The sequence below is a fragment of the Chiloscyllium plagiosum genome, unplaced genomic scaffold (genome assembly GCF_037043375.1).
Source record: "Chiloscyllium plagiosum isolate Xiang-an unplaced genomic scaffold, Cpla_swu_hap1 HiC_scaffold_11, whole genome shotgun sequence".
Taxonomy (NCBI): Eukaryota; Metazoa; Chordata; class Chondrichthyes; order Orectolobiformes; family Hemiscylliidae; genus Chiloscyllium; species Chiloscyllium plagiosum.
In genome coordinates, this window is record NW_028270149.1 from 47,397,043 (window position 1) to 47,418,643 (window position 21,601).

A 21,601-nucleotide genomic window follows, 5' to 3' on the forward strand; every position below is an offset into this window, starting at 1 on the left:
TATTTCCATTTCCTCCTCTATTCAATTAAATATTTTATAAGTTTCAATGAGCTCACCTCTCATTCTTCAAAACTCTAGAAATAAAAGCCCAGTGTGCCCAACTTCTCTTCAGAGGACAATCCCACCATCCCGGCCACAAGTCTTTGTTGTTGCACTCCCTATATAGCAATATATTCGTTCATGAAATGAGGAGAACAAAACTGCACACATTAATCCAGATGGGGTCTAACCATGCTCCATACATCTGAAACAAGACTTCTGTGATATACTGACAATAGAGTAGGGCTGCTTAGCTCAGTTGGCTGGATGGCTGGTTTGCAATTTGGAGTAACTCCAACAGCACGGGTTCAATTCCCATTCTGAAGTTACCATGAAGGACCCTCCTTCTCGACCTTGTTCCTTACCTGGGGTGTGGTGACCTTGGGTTACACTGACCACCAGTCATCTCTAATGAAAGAGTAGCTCGATGGTTCTCTGCGGCAACAGTGATTTTACCTTACCTTTATTGATAAAGACACTAAGATCCCATTGTACAAATACACTTTCCAACCTCTTACCTCCTAAGAGAGTTGAACAGACTAAATGCACATCTGTTTGTCTTACCAAAGTGGATAACCATACATTTTGCTATGTTACATTTTATTTATATGGAATAAGAAATAATCTGCACATCTGTTTGTCTTGCCAAAAATGGATAACCTAATATTTTACCAAGTTATATTCTAATTGCTGTGTTCTTGCTCATTAATTCAGCCTATGCAAATTCTCCTAAAGCCACTTCACATCATCTTCATAATACACATTCCTAGTCACTTTGTATAATCCACAAATTTGGAAATATTACATTTGGCCTCTAATTCTAAGTCTTGTTCAGAGATATTATTATATAATCACTGGAGAAAATAGGACTTGAACCAAGGCCATCTGGCTCAGAGATAGGAACACTACCACCCTGGCACAGAGGCCCTGAGTCGCCAATTCCAAAACATTGATACATAATAAAACAGCTGGTAATGAATCTTATGGTCATGTAATATTTATAACCTGCCAGCGCAAGAATGATTTCTAAACACTATTTACTGTCTTTTAGCTAAATCATTCATCCATGCCAATGTTTTACCTTCTATCCCATGTACTTTCATTTTTCTAACCAAGATAATGTACGGAAATTTATCAACAGCCTTCTGAAAATTTAAGTATGCAACATCCATTGGTTCTCCTTTTTATCAGTGTTGTTAGCAACATCTTCGAAAAACTCAAACAAGTTTGTTAAATATAGCTTCCCATTTGCAAATTCATGCTAACTGTGCCCAATCAGATCATTATCAACCAGATATCTGTTTCTCATCCTTTGTAGTAGACTCCAGCATTTTCCCTACTACAATGCAAGACCAATAGGTCTGTAGCTCCCTGTGTTCTTTCACCCTTACAGAAACCTGTCCTCCAGAGCTTTAGTGCCTAATTAGCTCATGCAGTTTACATACAGATTGAAGTTACCTACAATAACTGTGTTCTAATGCTATGCACTTATCTCGCCACTTGATTAATATCATGCCTAATACTATCACTACCATCTGGTGGCCTATAAATATTTCCAATAAATATCTACTTCTCTGTGCTGTTTCTTTCCACCAAAACAGATTACACAATTCGTTCTTCCGATTTGAGATCTTCCCATAAAAACGTACTGGGGCCCTCCAAGTCAAGCTCCTTTTCTTTCTTGTGTGTTGTTCCTAAAAGTTGAATATGTTTGAATATTCAGTAACCAGTCCTCATGCAGCCATGTTTTTGTGACAGTAATAAGATCATACCCATGTATCTCTATTTATGCCTTTTGATTGTCTACCTTGTTGTGAATGCTGCATGCATTCAGGTAGAATGCCCTTCCTTTTATCTTTTTGACATAATTCTGCTTTTGAAGCATACTTAATGCTCAACTTTATTTCACATGCTTTCTAGTCTCCAGAGTATCCTTTCACTTTCCTGGTACCAGCTATATTTCCTTCCATTTTGGGATTCCCCCAGATTTCCATCCCCGTGATTACAAGATGTGATCTGAATGAAGGCATTAGATGCAGAGTGGAATCTTCACCAAATGAATGAAAGCTTGGTGAGTGCAAAAGTAATATTTTCAACAACCAAAGAAAATGTCAAAACACAATTAGTGCCACATGTGAAAATTATAGTTCAGAGAGGAAATTCAATAGTCCGGATGTTCACTTGCCATGCCTAACTATGTTGTTGCTACGAGTATTTTCAAACCAAAATCAGATTTTTCTTAACGCATTTTGAGAGAATAGCGACTTCTTTTTAAAGCTGCTTTCATTCCCTAATTTTGGCATGCATTGTCACTTACAAATCAAGAAAAAGGTTTGTGAGCGTTATTCTCATTTTCATTCTGATGTCTTTTTCCCCTAGTGCCTGCAGTGCTCTGAATGGGGAAGGACTACAGGATGGAGTGGAGTGGCTACAAGGTAATATTTGAGATAACTTCTGTTGACCAAATTCTTTGTATTGTCTATTTTAATTATTTCCGTTTTGACAGTTGGTCAAGCGATGCAGCAATCTAGTAACCAGGATTGAATTTTGGAAGTAGTAACTAGTATGCCCTGATTATTCAATGTATAAATAGGTAGGATGGCAGCATTGTTCTTAAACCACAGTTTCCCTACCCAAGGTTGGTTTGGTAGTCACCAGAGATATCCCACTTAAATTATCTTTACAAAATTGAATATACTATCTAGCAAATAAACTGCTGAACAATGTTCCATAGATATTGAGTTCTATTCTCAATCAAGCATTTATAGGAAAATCAAAATTTCAACATTTCCAGAGAGACCAATAACTTTTAAAAATAAATTTCTCAATAACCTATGGGAAGAACTGAATGACAGTATTTCATACTTTATGCTGCTCCTCTAACAAGGTTATGTTGTCCCTGGCTTTTTTCTTCCAGAAAGGTACAAAAGAACAGACTGTGAAAAGTCTGGGGTTGAAGGGTTTTAGGGCCAATTTGATTATAGCTAACAGATATTGCCTGAAGCAGAAGGCTTTCAAGTAAAAAAAAAGAAGACACTTGTACAATCAAAGTTCTCCCAGCTCTGCTTTTCTCTGGTTTGGTTTGGTTTTTATGAGTAGTGGGGGAAAAGCTACTGGACCCAAAGAAGCAGGTCCAGGCTGGTACTCTCTCTCTGACTTCTCTCCTGGAAGAACCAGTGTTTGATTTTACCTTTTGTGCAAAGGCGTGTTTTTAGGAATTGTTCAAGTATTTGGGATAATCTATTGGGTTTTTGGATAGGTTAAGTCATTCAATATTGTGTTCTCTTTTGTTAAGGTTTCATTCAATAATCTTGTGAATAATTTTTTAAAAATTAAGGTTGGCCAGACGCATCATTCCTGCAATATATTTGTTACACCTGCTTAAAACAACTAGCAAAGTTAGGGTCTGGGCTACTTTCTTGAAATGTTTTGAAGGGATCTGGCCTTGTCCATAACGTAAACTAAAATCAAAATAAATCAAACATGAATTAACATGCAATTAAATGAAACAAAAATCTACTTTCACTTTGACTAAAACAATATATATATAGTGAAAATGTTTGTGCAACATCACCCTTATGTCAGATTTGTAACAGTACAGGAACAGTTCGCACTGTCACTCCCAGTTGTCAAGCAAAAATTCACCTTGCTCCATGTATGTTCAAACTTCATGTGACCATCAACAGTTGTTCACTGAGCCAGAGTTTTCTCAGATATGACTGGCACCAACAAGTATTTAAAAAACATGCTAAGGTAAGGAAACCATTACAGGCCATTCTGGTATAACATGCATTTTGTCAAAGCGAATTGGCTATAGTGTGTTGATGAATTGTGGGCACTGTTTGGTTAATGCAAACTTTCTACTGAACAGTTATAGTGATTTTCTATAGCGATCCTCTACAGCGTGATTTTCTATAGCGACTTTCCATAGCGTGGGATCAAAGAGGAACACAACCATTGCGTTATACCAGAATGAGCTGTAGCTGTATTTAGGAAATATCTTACATGCTTCATCTTTTATGAGGCTAAAAGAGAGAGCAAGGTCATGTGGCAATACATAACTCCATATGATGATGTATGCTGTTTCATCATCCTGTCACAAGTAAAAAATAACCCCTTAATATACACTCTCCATTCCTTAAATCTATTCTGTTCTCTTTAATCTTGTTTTAAAAATCCTGAAAACCAACTCTTAATACCATCTTACTTTGGTATTAAAACTGTTCTTGCTGATTTCCCACAGCACTAGTCCTTTTGTTTTTACATCTTAAGCATCTACTTTCTGTGGAAGGTTGCCAAAATTGTTATAACTGTCACCATCTGAATGGGTCTCTTTTCAAGATTATTTCACCAGAATGGAGATATTTAAACTAAATTCTGTTTTACTCCGAGTTAGACATTTTGAATCAAAACATAGCCATATTGTAAAATTCAGCATTCATAATAAAAATAATCACAATGGGAGGGTCACCACAAGCTACTAACAAGCATCATCTACTAATTCAGAGTAGATAATTTCCCTATCTACTCTGTTCAGAGAGTAAATAATTTTCTCCATTCTTTCATGGAACTTGGGCATGACTGACAAGGTCTGAACTTATTGCCCTTCCCTATTGGTTTGCTAAGCTATTTCAGAGGGCAATTAAGGATCAGATTTAGGCCACATCAAGATGAAGGGAAACCAGAGAGGGCAAATAAGACAGGCAGACAAAAATGAAATATTAGAGAATCATTATGTGTGACAATGCTGTTAGTTTAACAAGGTTATTTTGTCTTTGGGTTTTTCAAGAGAGGTTGTAAAGGCAGAAGTGCTGAAATGTCTGGAAATGTCTACTTTAACAATGGCAGGACAGTGGCCAATTCTCCCAGTTCAGGTGTTTTCTAGTTTGATTTAGTTTTAGCAGGCAGTCAGAATCTGCTGCAGTGTAAAAAAGGTTCCATGCTTCAGCAGATGATTCTTGCCTGGCTTCTCTAAAATTTTTCCTGCCTGTAAGAACCTGCATTTGAATTCACCTTTTGCTAAAGGGTGTGTTTATGGGATGTTATGGGAGTTGGAACAGCTCCTTAGCTAAGTTGCAGTATCCAGTCAGTTGAGTTTTCAAATAGTTGTTATTCACAATTCTGTTTTCTTTTGTTCACGTTTCAACTGTAGGGTTTAAATACATACTGTTTTGTTTACAGTCGAGTGGTTTGACAAGCTACATCCCACCTGGACTATCCACTTCATCCTTGCCTTTAAAATAAGAGAAAGCTAGGGTCTAGGCTACCTTCTTGAAATATTTTGAGGGGTCTGGCCTGGTCCATAACAGATTAGGGCTTTTGTCGGGATTGATTCGGTCATTCCAATTTGGGATCAGGGTTGTTGGACTCAAGCACTGCGAGTGGTAGATGTTAGTGTCGCTCGTTCTGGGTGTTGAATTTGGTTGGTTTAAACAGGGTTTGGTGTAGTAATGATCCTTTCAGTCACTAAGTGTTTTCTGGGGGTGCAAGAAGTGACTTTGGGAGCTTTACAAAAGGTGAGCAAGGTAAAGCTGCTGGAATTGGCAGAAAAGCTGGAGCTGGAGTTGCCTTCATCTGTGGAAAAAAAGAGATAATTACAGCATTGGCTCAGCATTTAAATTTGCTGGAAACACCATCAGAATCTTTGGAAATGGCTAAAATTCAATTAAAATTGAAACAGCTTGAGTTCCAGGCAAAAGAAAGAGAAAAAGAAATGAAACAGTTTGAACCACTGTTAAAAGCAGAGAAAAGAGAAAAAGAATGACTTGTTTTAGCAGAACAAAGAGAGAGAATGGAGGTGAAGATAGAAAGTAAACTTTGTGAGGAAGGTAGTGAGGATGAGCAAACCCATCGTAACCAAAGGCCTGGTGGGGATCTGTTTTTAATATGTCTTAGCATTGCCTACATTTGGCAAGAAGGATGTAGAAGTGGCTAAACAAATGATGTGGCTGGTGACCATGTGGATTTTGTTGTTCCAAACAAAGTTGGTAGGTGGAGCTCGTGAGGTATTTGCATCATTATCACAGCAGGTATCTGTGAAGTATGAAGTGGTGAAGAAAGCTATCTTAAATGCATATGCGTTAGTGCCAGAAGCCTACAGACAATTTCTCAGGAATCTCAGGAAGGACACTGATACATTGAGTTTGAAACGATCAAACAAAGTAATTTTGATAGGTGGACATTGAAAATAGAGCAAACCCATGACACTCTTAGCCAGACGGTTATTTTGGAGGAGTTCAAAAATTCACTTCCTGAAGTCATGAGAACTGAAATGTCTGATGACTATGAGTTGGTTCATAAATCAAAGTTTGGGGGTTTCCGACATTAATTTCAAAAGAGCTGTAAGGGATAAAAAATGGGGAAAAGAGAAATCCTCAGGTGGCAAAGGAAAAGGAGATCTCACTGAAGATAATAGTTTACCACAGAAAAAAGCTGAGGTGCTTTCACTGCAATAAGGTAGGCCACATCAAGTCGCAGTGCTGGTGGTTTAGAAAAAAAAACACTGGGAAGACGAATGTAGGAAAACATGATAAGCTAGTGAATTTTGTTGAAGTGGTAAACAAAAACTTTCTTCTCATTTTGAGAAGAAAACGCATGGCCGGCACTGTCGCTCAGTGGTTAGCACTGCTGCCTCACAGCGCCGGGGATCCAGGTTCGATTCCAGGCTCAGGTGACTGTCTATGTGGTGTTTGCACATTCTCCCCTTGTCTGCGTGGGTTTCCTCCCACAGTCTAAAAATGTGTAGGTTAGGTGAATTGGCCATGCTAAATTGCCCATAGTGTGCAGGGATGTGTAGGTTAGGTGCCTTAGTCAGGCGTAACTGTAGGAGAATAAGTTAGGGGAATGGGTCTGGATGGGTTACTCTCTGGAAAGTCAGTGTATCTTGTTTCCACACTGTAGGGATTCTATAATTCTTTACTTGCAATGGTAAGGTTTACGCACATATGCCAGAAGGAGAAGATAAATAAATTATAATTTTAAGAGATACGGAGCCTGTCAATCATTGATATTTAGAGATAAGGAGATATATCATTAAGAAGGACTTTTGGGGGAATACGTGGAATTCATGATGAGACACAAAATGCTCCATTATATAAAAAGTGAGCTTGCAGCTTCCAGAAGAAAGTGAAGGAGTGGTGGTAGGAATCCTAGAGGAACTCTCGGCTCCAGGAATATAATTTATCTTTGGTAATGATATATCTGGATCACAGATAGGAGTGCTGCCTACTGTGGTTGAAAAGCCAGCGGAAAAATCAGGCAACTGAGGTATGACAGGAAGTACATCCTAGGATTTTTCTTGGTTGTGTGATAATAAGAACACAAAGCCACAGGTTGAAGCAGGAGGAGACATTAAAGAATAAAGATAAAGAAGTTGAAGTAGAATTATCGGAGAACGTGTTTAATCAAATGGTTGAGAAGAAACAGGAACAGATAGAGGACAAAGTAGATATTTCTAGTTCAGAGACCACACATTTGGGCGAAAGATTAAATTTTAGGGAAAGATTAAATAGAGCTGGTGAGTTGGCTAGATAACATTTCAAAGTAGCACAGTATATGATAAAAGTAGTATTTTTTTCTGCTTCAAATGCAAGTTTGATGAACAATGTTTTGGTTCTCTCAATCCAATGTATGTCAGCCTACACTGTAGCAAAATTGCCTGCTTTCTGAGGTATTGTAAACAAGTAAATCTTCAAGTTCCATAGCCATCAGTATAACAATGTAAAACAGAATCAGAAATAGAAATTATTTTACCTCAAGAGTTTGATTCTATAACCCATATAAATATTGTATATTCTTATTGAATGCCTAAGTCATTACTAGCTTAGAGAACACCATATAAGTCTTTCCACCATCAATTATAATCTTGCAAGATAAATACAGACTTGTAAGCTACCTTGTAAGTGGAATAAACCCAGGCTTGTCTGAGTTGCATTTACATCACCATTGTGTTTAACAGTTTCTCAAATAGATGCCCCCATTTATCCAGTTAAAAACTTCATCCCTAACACAAAGTTATATTCTAAAGCATATAGATCACAAATGAGTTATTTGCAAAAATTTTTAGAAATAACACATAACCGAATGTTTGAGTGAAGAATCAAAGTTTCAACCAGATTTTTAAATTGCCTTGTCAATGTGAACTTCCTTTCCAACAGATTTCTGCAGGAAGATGTCCCGTGTCCATTTTTCACACGTAACGCTAGAATGCTAGCATTAATAAGCCATTCCATTATGTGTTTGTGCACTAGATTCTAATTCTATTCTAGGTGCATTCCAACAAGAATTTGTAGGTAGTGATAAGAAATGTGAATCTTAGCTGATTCCAAACCACAAAGAAATGTTCTTTGAGGTACCTAAAAGCTTGGTCAATGATTTAGGTTTTACAGAGTCTTAAAAGAAGGCAAAGCAGAGAAGTTTGCAGGGGCATTCCAGAATATTGGGGCTTACTTATACAGCAATTGAAATTTGGTGACAAAAGGTCATAATTAGAGGAGTTCAGCTATTTCAGAAGGTTATGGGGCTGGAAAAGATTAAAAAGATAGGGAAGGGCAAAGTCGTGTAGAAAATTGAAAACAAGATTGAGAATTTAAGAATTTTGATGCTGCTTGACTGGGAGTCAATGTAATCAGCAAACACAGGTGTTAAAAGGGAATGGGACTTGTTAGGATTTAAGACATGGGCAGCAGACTTATCAATGACCTCAACGTTATGGATTGCAGATTGTGAGAGAACAGTCACGAATACATTAGGATAGTCAAATTTAATCGTAATAAAGCATGAATGAGGGATTCAGCAACAGATAAGCTAAGAAGGGACAAAGCCAAGCCATGTAAAAGGCTTGGAAATAGGAAGACTTGTTGATTCCATGAATATGGCGTCAGACTCATCTCAGAGGAACACTTTGGTGGCAAACAACTGGCTTCACATCAGCTCTAATGAAGAGTCATCCATACTATTAACATTGACTTGCTCTCTCTCTACGGACACTACCTGACCTGCTGTGATCTCCAGCATTTGTTGTTTTCGGCCTAGTCTTAAACTATTACAGGAAAAATATGGTCAGTAGGTAGAGAACGAATTGACAAGCAAGGATCGAAAGCATGACTTCAGTCTTCCCAATATTTATTTGGTCTGAATGATGCTTATCCAATACGAATTGGGAGATAAGCAGTATAGTTATTTATCAACAGTGGAGGATGGATTTTAGAATTGTCACTTTCTAGTCATTGCTTCTCAGTTATATTGCTGATAATGTATTGTGCTTGCAGAATTTTAGCTTACTGGTTACGTCTCAGCTGGAGTATCCTGGATACTTCACGGCACCATTGTTCAGAAAAAAAATGTAAGGAGGTGTTAGGTAGAGCACAGAGGATTTTTGTAAAAAATCTTTCATGGAGGAGGGAGGGGGTGGCATCACTGGCTAGGTGAATAATTATGGCATATTTCTAATCACCCTTAATCATGAACTACCTCTTTGAAACTCTAAAGTCCACGCGGTGTAGGTATACCCAGAGCACAATTCAGAAGGTAGTTCCAAGATGTTGAAAACAGCAGAGAAAAATGATCACGTAATATCATGTCAGGATGTGTGTGGTTATATTGATGCTTTTGGACTTATGTAGCATCTTGTTAGGCTTGACCGGCCATTTCAAAGGGCCTTTACTAATGAGGTAAGGCTGTCAGAGGAATAAAGTGGATGATCTAATACAGATCAAGATTAGGAGTAGTTGATTAGAATGAATGAGATTAAATTACTAACAAAAGAATCAATCAATCGAGATCATGAAAATTATTGATATCACAAAAATCACTGGAAAGCATCTAAAAGGATGATGAAAAATGTTTTAGTTGAGTTATTGATATTTGCTTCATTTAAACCTATTTTACAGATTTCCACATATTGGATGAGGCAGCAAAGACTTTGAGATTTACAAGAGTTTTAATGTTTAACAAAAACTAAGTTCCACCATTCTCCTTCAGGATCCTTTCCCTGTGCAGAAGCCAAACCTGGACATTCCCTTTTTAACACCTGTGTTCGCTGATTAAACTGACTCCCAATCAAACAGCATCAAAATTCTTAAATTCTTATTTTCAATTTTCTATGTGACTTTGCCCTTCCCTATCTTTTTAACCTCGACAGGTGAAAACACAGCTTTTTCTTCCTTAGATAAACCAACCACCAGATAACAAATACTGTCCATCGGGGCGCAGAACCCCAATTTTCCCCCTTTTTTTCTGAACAGAAAAAATATGAACCTAGCTTTTTAAAATCAAAAGACCCTCACCACCAAAACACCCAATGATTAATTGAAAATAACAAATTACAAAACACTGCCCACTTCAGAGGCTAAACAAAAACAACAAAAGGTGGAGAAAACAAGAGGTAAAACTGAATTGGAACAGTGTTGTAGTGCACACCACACGGGCTGAAGTGCATTATCTCCAAAAACCTGAAGTATATTGGTGAGCAGCGTATGCTCCCTCTCCCCAAGGACATCCAAGCACAAATGTCACTGCACAAAATAGATAGGTAGGTAGACAGTCTGGAATTGCAATTTGCTGTATGACTTGCTGTCTGGGCCTATTGGTAAACACTTCAGCCTGACGCAGAAGTAGGTCCACAAGGAGGCGTTCCCAACTAGCTGCCCCCTCCCTCTACACTGGGTACCTAAAGATCAAGATCAAGAATCTAACGCTATTTTGAAAACCAATGATAAAATAATCAAGTGACCAGTCAGTAAATATCAAGCACTATTCACCAGGGGCAGAAGAACCCAGCTATTGGAGCAGCATGGTGGTTGAATGGTGGTTTAATGGTAATGTCACTGGACTAGCAATCTCAAGGCCCAGGCTAATGTTCTGAGGACATGGGTGCGGAATTTGAATTCAAACCTGGAATATAAAGAACCCAGCTATTTATTTTTCTATCCTGTGACACTTTTACATTCTTTTGATCATTTATCCTTGAAACAAGATCACCCTTGTTTCTAATTAAACAAATAAATTCATATTCATATCCATATTCACTGCCCTAGCCAGTGCATCAACAGAAATGAGAAAAGGGACTAAATTAAATGGAATTGGAAAATGAAAATAAGACATTCCACCTCTCTGAAAGCTTTGGGCCTACCAACGGACACAGCATGCTTCCTCTTTCAGAGGACACCCAGGCACAAGTGCTGACACAGACAAAGTACAGACAGTCTGGAACTATGACTCACCCAGCTCTTCAATACATTGTCCTTTGGGCTTCATCTCTCAACCTCTGAGCTTTTCTGTTTTATCCTTAAAGGGACCTCCAATTCTAACACTGACAAAAACCTGGAGCTAAAGTTGATACCATCAATAATTTTGAAAGGGAGGTAGTAGGTAATTAAGAATAACAAACTTGTCAGGGTTATCAATGAAGAGCAGGAAGTAAGTCTAAATAAGGTCACTCGCTGAAATAAGTAGCACATGCATCACTGTATTTTCACCTAATCATCTTCAGCTGCTTCATCAATGACCTTATCTCCATCATAAGGTCAGAAGTGGAGAAATTCACAAATGATTGTACCATGTACAGTATCATTTGTGATTCCTCAGATACAGAAGCAGTCAATTTCCAAATGCAACAATGTCCAGGCTTGGGCTGAGAATTGACAAGTAACGTTTGTGCCACACAAAATGACAGGCAATAACATCTCCAATTAGAGACAATCTAAACACTCCCCTTGACATTCAATGGCATTACAGTCATTGAATCCCCCACAACATTCTGAGTATTAACACTGATGAGAAACTGAACTGGACTCGCCATATAACTGCAGAGGCTATAACAGCAGGTCAGAGGCAAAGAATATTGCAGTGAGTCACTCATCTAATGACTCCCCAGAACCCAACCACATTTACAAAGTACAAATCAGGACTGTGATGGAATACCCCCTGCTTACCTGGACGGGTGCAGCTCCAACAATATTCAAGAAGCTTGACATAATGCAGGACAAAGCTACCCACTTCACTGGCACCACACCCACAAACTTAGTCACTCCACCAATGACACTCAACAGCAACAGTGTGTACCATCCACAAGGTGCTTTGCAGATATTTACCACAAAAGTTCTGAGATTGCACATTCTGAACCCACGATCATGACCATCTAGAAGGACAAGGGCAGCAGATACAAGGGAATACAAGGAATTACCTGTAATTTCTCCTCTAAGCCACTCACCAGCTGACTTTGAAATATATTGCCTTTCCTTCTCTGCTGGATCAAAATACTGAAATTCCCTCCATAAGATTATTGTGGATCTACCAACAGCACACAAACTGGAGCAGTTCAAGAAGGCAGCTCACCACCACCTTCTCAAGGGTAATAAATGCCAGCCCAGCCAGTGATGCCAAGTCCCAGGATGATTAAAGAAAAGGATAGCCTTCTTGTATGTCATATGTTTTTTAAATTATATAGTATTTTCAGGTGTAACTGTACTACAAAATTCACAGATTCTTCAACAGTGCTGTCAATTTCCAGAGTTATATTTTCTATCTTCATAGATATACCGCAATACACACCTCAGACTCTTCAATTTTACACTAGCTACCATTAGTAACATCAATCACTTGCCAGGCTAATGTTGCCTTGTTGCGATCGTGAAAATAGTGCCTTTTTGCTATCATGTTAATGAAGCATGATATAAATAGAAAAAAAAAACCTCCTTTTTGTTTATATTGCAGGACTTTTGAAATGGTTACAGATCACATCAGTTACAAGTTGGCCCAAAAGTTCTTATAAGAGTGGATTACAGAAGGACAAAGCTAGATAGATCTTTGGGAAATGTCCCACCTATTAACTGCATAGACAATACAGAAACAAAGAGGGCCCAGACTCTTTGTCTCTAGCCTAGGTTGATAACAAAAAGGACATATCAAAACTCTATTTCTTAAAATGGACAGAAATCAACAACTTGTCTCTGAAAACATTCTGCAGATTTTGACCAGAGGAATAGAAACTGTTGACGACATTGATGGGCAATGTCACATGATCTATACTCCTCTGCATTTTAGAACATGTTCAGGCTAACACAAATATATGTCTAAATTAAGCAATAGGGCTCAAAGTAGAAGCCTCCTTGGCTTGTTTCTGGAAAGATTTTGTATTTGCTTGAAAAGCAAGCACCACCTCATCTCCAACTTTCAAGGAATCTTGCAATTCCTGTCTTCATGCATCTGGACTCACATGGGCTTCAACTTCTGAATACAAGAATCCTCTCTGATGAGAGGATTTCAGGTTTTTAAAATAGAAAGATGTAAAACTCCTTTCTTTCCTGTGTCTTTCACGCATGTGCATTTGTGTATTTGAAAGAGGGGGTAATCATGGAGGAAAGCTCCCAGATTGAATGTGTGAATAAATGAAAGTCCTGAACTAAATCTTAGAGTTTGCTGCATGGCATTTAAAATTGAGTTCAGAAATAGATGTTTGTGAACAAACCAAAAACCCTTCTAAATTAAATGATTCTGATTATGGCCAGTAAGTGAGGCGGTTAAAGGGGTCCAAGTCTCCTTTTACCCTGTCCATAAGATTGGGATAACTCAAGTTATCTGTGGGTACTTTAACTGTCTATAGGAATTTTGAAATATCTTCTGCTTCAACAGTGAAAGAAGAGGGAAAGGTGGTGGAGAAACATGACTATTATTGAGGGTGACACTTGCCTAATTACAATTCTATTTTCGTTACTTGATAATCACCACACTGGCAGTGTAAAAACTGTGTATGATAATTGCTTTACCCTAATCCCACACCTTGCTTATTCTACTATAGTATTTAGACCCAATGGTTATAATCTGTTAAGGAAGCAAACAAGCACACCTCAGCATGTATTCAATACATACATAATTTTCCAGATCAGATCAGAACCGCAAAGTAGTGAAGAATTACCCAACTGAAAAACTGAACATCCGAAACTGAGAAACAGGAATCTGAGCTAACTAAAGAAGCCTAAAGCAGTAATTTGAAACCTGTGAATAAAATCCAAATCATGGAAATAATGAATGAATTTATGCATTTATAAGGTTAGTTTAAGTATTTGTATTCATTATAAAATCTTGCACACATGCCTGTTACCAAAGTTTGAACAGGTGAGTAATGGGTCACAAGGATCTTTGCAAGAAAAAATGCTGAAGAGTAGCAACCACGGGCTGGCTTTTCTTATGACAGAGTCAACTCTAACTTAAATTATTGGGCTGGAATTTTTAATGGCCCTGAAATTCCAAAAGCCAGGTAGTCATTTCTACAGGGTAGATTGGAGTTGCGTTGCAGGAGGATGTAGAAATACTGACTCAGCTGACTTGACAAGAATTGTCTAAGAAAGTGAAATTCCTTGAAGCAATTACCTGACATTTCAAACACTCTGAAACAGATTTGGAGAGTTTGTAAGGTCCCAACTCGAATTTAATTAAGGATTAAGAACTCAAATTCCTGGGCAACTAGCTGCACAACTCAACAATGACTTGCCTTTGCCCATATAAGACCCATATATGATTCCTGAAGAAGGGCCTGTGCCCGAAACGTCGAATCTCCTGTTCCCTGGATGCTGCCTGACCTGCTGTGCTGTTCCAGCAATAAAGTTTCAACATATAAAACCTGTCCCTGATATACTCCAGTCCTCTCCCGAACCAATAACCACCTTGCTGGACCCAGCATGTCCTAAATCCCTCAACACTTAGCACTATATACTCCTCTCATTCATTTAGCACCTTACTGTCAAATTTTCTCACAACATTTAAACTGAAGAATTTCTGAAAAAAAAAGGGCTGCGATTTCCCTTTAATTGCCTCTGCTCCTGGCTGCTTATTCCTGGATTAGTCTGAACTGTTTTGTAACAGGATTTTCCTGTTCAGGAAATGTGAAGGCAGAACTATTCAAGTGTATTTTGTCTGACAGGGTTGGAAATTGCATTTCCAACTTTGATTGGGAAAATTGGGCCAATGCTCGAAAGAGGACTCATGCTCCTCTTCCTTATTTTGAGTTTTGAAAATAGTTAAAAGCACGATTTTGCATCTAAACTTCAGTTCATAAAAAGTTAATTGGGGAATCCAAGGCTGTTTTTCTGATTACCAGAAACTATGACATATTAAACTGATGATGCAGAGGAATGGTTCAAGAATCTGGAGAAGGTAGTTAAATCCCACCTGGGCAGCTGGGGAAACTAACCAGTTGATTATATGAATCATAATATTAAAAACAAAGCTCCTATCTGTAATGTTGACCATCTAACATAGAAACATAGAAAATGAGAGCAGGGTATTCAGCCCTTCGAGCCTGCTCCTTCATCCAATATGATCAAAGCTGATCATCTAACTCAGTACTCTATTTCCACTTTCTCCACATAATCTGGTTCCTTAAGCTCTAAGAACAATGTTGATCTCCTTGAAAACATTCAATGTTTTGGCCTCAACCACTTTCTTTGGCAGAAATTTCTACAGGCTCAACACTCTGAAGACATTTCTCCTCACCTCAGTCTTAACTGACCTACCCTGTAACCTTAGACTGTGACCCCTGGTTCTAGCCTCACTGTTCATCGGAAACATCATTTGTGTTTATGCTGTCTAGTCATGTTACAATTCTATAGATTTCTATGAGAACTCTCTCATTCTTCCACACTCCAGTAAAGAAAGTTCTAACTGATCCAATCTCTCTTCATCAGTGTTGCTATCCCAGGAATCAGTTTGGTAAATCTTTACTGCACCCCCTCCATAGTTAGAGCATCATTCCTCAGATAAGAAGTCCAAGACTGCACACAATACTCCAGGTGTGGTCTCACCAAGGCCCTATACAACTGCAGCAAGGCATCCCTGCTCTTGTACGCAAATACTCACACTATGAAGGCCAACATACTATTTACATTCTCCACCATCAGTTACACCCGCATGCTTACTTTCAGCAACCAGAGTAGCATGACACCCAGGTCTCATTGAACTTTCCCCTTTCCGAATCTATCACCATTTGGGTAATAACATGCATTGCTGTTTTTGTTATCCAAGTAGATAACCTCACATTGATCCACATTATACGCCATCCGCCATGCATTTGCCCATTCCCTCAGCTTGTCCAAATCACACTGAAGAATCTCTGCATTTCTCTCACAGCTCATCCCTCCACAAAGCTTTGTGACATCTGCTAAGTTGGAGATATTACTTGGTTCCCTCATCTAAATCATTGTGAATAGCTTGGGTCCAAGTACTGATCCCTGTGGTACCAAACCTGTCACTGCCAGATATTCAGATGACCCATTTATTCCTACTCTGTCTCCAGTCTGCCAAACCATTCTCTATCCATATTAACAAATTACCCCCAATCCCATGTGCTTTAACTTTACATGCTAATCTCATCCATGGGACTTATCAAAAGCTTTCTGAAAGTCCAAGTGAATCAATTTCTCCCTTATCAACATGACAAGTTACACCTCAAAAAAGCCCAGTAGATTTGTCAAGCATGGTTTCCCTTAAATACTCTGAGATGTAGAATTTAGGGTCCTGGATTAAAGGTCCATTAGCCTTTAATCCAATTTATTTTCCTACTAATCCTTACTTCCTTCAGTTTGTTCCTCTCACTGGATCCTGTGTTTCCCAATATTTTTGGAATGTTATATATGTCCTCCTTTGTGAATAAGGAACCAAAATATATATTTAATTGGCATGCCTTTTTTTGTTCCATGTTATAACTTCCCAAGCTTTTGATTGTAAGGAACCTACATTTGTCTTCACTAATCTCTTTCTCTTCATATATCTGTAGAGGCTTTTGCAATCAGTATGTTGCCTCCAAGTTTATTCTTGCAATCCCTTTGTCCTCAAATGAAATCCAAACTGCTCCAAATTCACGTCTGCTGTTCTTTTGGCTAATTTGCATGCTTCTTCCTTAGATCTAATATGATTTCTAATTTCTTTTATTAGTCAAGTCCAGCCCTCCTCTCCCATTTTATTGTACCAGATAGGAATGAACAATTGATGCAGTTCCTCTGTGCAATCTAAACATTTTTCACTACCTATCCACCCTCATCCCTCAAAGTAACATTCCAAATTTATCATTTTCAGCTCATGCCTCACACCATTGTAGTATCCTTTATTTAGATTCAGAACCCTAGTCTCAGGATCAACTATGTCTCTTTGCATATTATAATAAATAAATCTACAATATTGTGGTTCTGTTCGCCGAGCTGGAAATTTTTGTTGCCTGTCTAGGTGACATCCTCAGTGCTTGGGAGCCTCCTGTGAAGCGTTTCTGTGGTGTTTCCTCCGGCATTTATAGTGGCCTGTCCCTGCCGCTTCCGGTTGTCAGTTTCAACTGTCCGCTGTAGTGGCCGGAAGCGGCAGGGACAGGCCACTATAAATGCTGGAGGAAACACCACAGAAGCGCTTCACAGGAGGCTCCCAAGCACTGAGGATGTCACCTAGACAGGGGACAAAACGTTTGCAACAAAAATTTCCAGCTCGGCGAACAGAACCACAACAACGAGCACCTGAGCTACAAATCTTCACCCAAACTTTGAAAATCTATCATATTACTTGTTCCCCAAAGTGTCCCATACAGCTAGATTGCCAATTATTCTTTTCTCATTACATAATATAGTTTAGATAACGTGTTCTTAATTTGGTTCCTCAATGTAGTGATTCAGAAGACCATCTTATACACACTCTAGGAATTCCTCATTGCGCAAATCACATCAGTAATCGATATGAAAATTAATTGCCCATAATTCACTTATACCTTTATAACTTGTGGCCCTAATTTCATGTTTAATTATTTCCTCAACATTACCAATACAGTTTGGGGGTCTATATCACACACACACACACACACAATCATTTTCTGTCTCTTGGAGTTTCAAAATTCTACCCATGTAGATTTCACTTGACCAGAGCTAATATTATTGCATTAAAACTATCATACTGATGTACTCTTCAACCAAAAATGCTACCCAAATCTCCTTTTCTTCGTCGTTCCTAAAAACTGAATATGCCTGGATATTCAGTCCCCATCCCATCACCCTACTGCAATATCATACATGTTCATATCTATTTGCATGACTGATTAATCAGCTTTATTGCAAATGCTGTGAGACAAGTCCTTAAGACTTACCTTCATAACACTCTTAGACCTGTGTGCATTATTTTACACTGTTGACATGTTTGATTATTGCCCTTGAATCCTTTGCCTATTATTTTTCTTATTTCACATTCTGTCTTTTGCTGTAACTGTTTTCCCCCCTTTCTTTTACCCTTCAATGGTTCCCATCCTCATGGCACTTTAGTTTAAACCCGCCCTATTGCACTAGCAAATACACCACCAGTACATCAGTTCTGGACCTGCCCATGCACACTCCAGCTTGTAAGGGTATCATCTCCTCCAGACCCACCGTTCCAGGAATCTAAAACACTTCCATGCACCCCATCTATTCTGGTTCCTACAATGACTACCAGTACATTGCACTGGTAACAATCCTTTGGGGTCCTACCTTTTCATTTGCTGGCTAAATCCCGATATGTTTTAGGATCTAATCCTTTTTTCCATCAATGTCCATCAGAACTACTGGCTCTTCACCCTTCCACACCAGAATGTACTGTAGCTACTCCAAGACATCTACAACCTTCCCAGGCAGGCAACACACCATTCTGCAGTCTCATTTGCAGCCAAAGAAATTCCACTTGAATCCCTTATCACTAGAGAATTCCCACACTTAAAAACTGGATTGTTGTAAAAATGCTCACTCCCGCCTTGTTGGAATTTACACTGCTATCCTTACTTGTATAGTGTATAAAGGTAGCTTATATGTAATTTTATACTTTTAGTAATGAGATAGACTCTTAACTACTTTCTGAAATGCTCTAGAATACTCCCATATTCAAAAACATTGGCTCATTACCACCGCGTCATTGGCAGTTAGAGAAGGGCAATACATGCTCGCAACAATCACATTCTGTGAATGAGTTTTTAGCAAAAATCCAAGTAAATGAAATGAGTCTGGCTAATCTTAGCTAGTAGGCCCAGAATACACATTTTCTATTTTTTAACTAGATAAAAATGCGCAAGGGTTTTCAAAACAGTATGAAAAATATTATGCTGGATAAAAATCACTAATATTTGGTTTAAATGGAATAAGCTGAAAATGTGTTGCTGGAAAAGCGCAGCAGAGAATCGACGTTTCGGGCATAAGCCCTTCTTCAAGAATGAGAAAAGTGTGTCCAGCAGGCTAAGATAAAAGGTAGGGAGGAGGGACTTGGGGGAGGGGCGTTGGAAATGCGATAGGTGGAAGGAGGTCAAGGTGAGGGTGATAGGCCGGAGTGGGGTGGGGGCGGAGAGGTCAGGAAGAAGATTGCAGGTTAGAAAGGTGGTGCTGAGTTCGAGGGATTTGACTGAGACAAGGTGGGGGGAGGGGAAATGAGGAAACTGGAGAAATCTGAGTTCATCCCTATTGGTTGGAGGTTCCTAGGCGGAAGATAAGGCGCTCTTCCTCCAACTGTCGTGTTGCTATGGTCTGGCGATGGAGGAGTCCAAAGACCTGCATGTCCTTTGGGGAGTGGGAGGGGGAGTTGAAGTGTTGAGCCACGGGGTGATTGGGTTGGTTGGTCCGGGTGTCCCAGAGGTGTTCTCTGAAACGTTCCGCAAATAGGCGGCCTGTCTCCCCAATATAGAGGAGGCCACATCGGGTGCAGCAGATGCAATAGATGATGTGTGTGGAGGTGCAGGTGAATTTGTGGCGGATATGGAAGTATCCCTTGGGGCCTTGGAGGGAAGTAAGGGGGGAAGTGTGGGCGCAAGTTTTGCATTTCTTGCGGTTGCAGGGGAAGGTGCCAGGACTGGAGGTTGGGTTGGTGGGGGCTGTGGACCTGACGAGGGAGTCATGAAGGGAGTGGTCTTTTCGGAACGCTGATAGGGGAGGGGAGGGAAATATATCCCTGGTGGTGGGGTCCTTTTGGAGGTGGCGGAAATGACGGTGGATGATACGCTGTACATGGAGATTGGTGGGGTGGTAGGTAAGGACCAGTGGGGTTCTGTCCTGGTGGCGGTTGGAGGGGCGGGGCTCAAGGGCGGAGGAGCGGGAAGTGGAAGAGATGCGGTGGAGTGCATCGCCGACCACGTCTGGGGGGAAATTGCCGCCCTGAACAAGGAGGCCATCTGGGTTGTACGGATTTGGAACTGGTCCTCCTGGGAGCAGATGCGGCGGAGTCGAAGGAATTGGGAATATGGGATGGAGATTTTACAGGGGGCAGGGTGGGAGGAGGTGTAGACGAGGTAGCTGTGGGAGTCGGTCGGTTTATAGTCGGTTTTACTATAAACCGACCGACTCCCACAGCTACCTAGACTACACCTCCTCCCACCCTGCCCCCTGTAAAATCTCCATCCCATATTCCCAATTCCTTCGACTCCGCCGCATCTGCTCCCAGGAGGACCAGTTCCAAATCCGTACAACCCAGATGGCCTCCTTGTTCAGGGCGGCAATTTCCCCCCAGACGTGGTCGACGATGCGCTCCACCGCATCTCTTCCACTTCCCGCTCCTCCGCCCTTGAGCCCCGCCCCTCCAACTGCCACCAGGACAGAACCCCACTGGTCCTCACCTACCACCCCACCAATCTCCATGTACAGCGTATCATTCACCGTCATTTCCGCCACCTCCAAAAGGACCCCACCACCAGGGATATATTTCCCTCCCCTCCCCTATCAGCATTCCGAAAAGACCACTCCCTCCGTGACTCCCTCGTCAGCCCCCACCAACCCAACCTCCACTCCCGGCACCTTCCCCTGCAAACGCAAGAAATGCAAAACTTGTGCCCACACCTCCCCCCTTACTTCCCTCCAAGGCCCCAAGGGATCCTTCCATATCCGCCACAAATTCACCTGCACCTCCATTCACATCATCTATTGCATCCGCTGCACCCGATGTGGCCTCCTCTATATTGGGGAGACAGGCCGCCTACTTGCGGAACGTTTCAGAGAACACCTCTGGGACACCCGGACTAACCAACCCAACCACCCTGTGGCTCAACACTTCAACTCCCCCTCCCACTCCACCAAGGACATGCAGGTCCTTGGACTCCTCCATCGCCAGACCATAGCAACACGATGGTTGGAGGAAGAGTGCCTCATCTTCCGCTTAGGAACCCTCCAACCAATAGGGATTAACTCAGATTAACTCAAATCCCTCGAACTCAGCACCGCCTTCCTAACCTGCAATCTTCTTCCTGACCTCTCCGCCCCCACCCCACTCCGGCCTATCACCCTCACCTTGACCTCCTTCCACCTATCGCATTTCCAACGCCACTCCCCCAAGTCCCTCCTCCCTACCTTTTATCTTAGCCTGCTGGACACACTTTTCTCATTCTTGAAGAAGGGCTTATGCCCGAAACGTCGATTCTCCTGTTCCTTGGATGCTGCCTGACCTGCTGTGCTTTTCCAGTAACACATTTTCAGCTCTGATCTCCAGCATCTGCAGTCCTCACTTTCTCCTTTAAATGGAATAGGTTATTTAAACCCACCAATATTAGTTTTACTTATTTGTTAAAACTATTAAAAAAAAATCTTTTGGA

At 40.3% G+C, this 21,601-nt stretch overlaps 1 protein-coding gene and 1 long non-coding RNA gene across 3 annotated transcripts in view; one reads left to right on the forward strand and one right to left on the reverse strand.

Annotated features, from left to right (window-relative positions):
* LOC122557554 (ADP-ribosylation factor-like protein 6) overlaps positions 1-2,583 on the forward strand; it is a 28,377-nt gene extending 25,794 nt beyond the window's left edge. The window contains exons 6-7 of the mRNA XM_043705301.2: positions 2,419-2,474; positions 2,546-2,583. Coding sequence (XP_043561236.2) covers positions 2,419-2,474; positions 2,546-2,583 — 94 coding nt within the window. The remainder of the gene's footprint in view (positions 1-2,418; positions 2,475-2,545) is intronic.
* The window catches only part of LOC148148793 (uncharacterized), a 112,844-nt gene that overhangs the window by 84,680 nt on the left and 6,563 nt on the right, over positions 1-21,601 (reverse strand). The gene's annotated exons all lie outside the window — the stretch shown is intronic.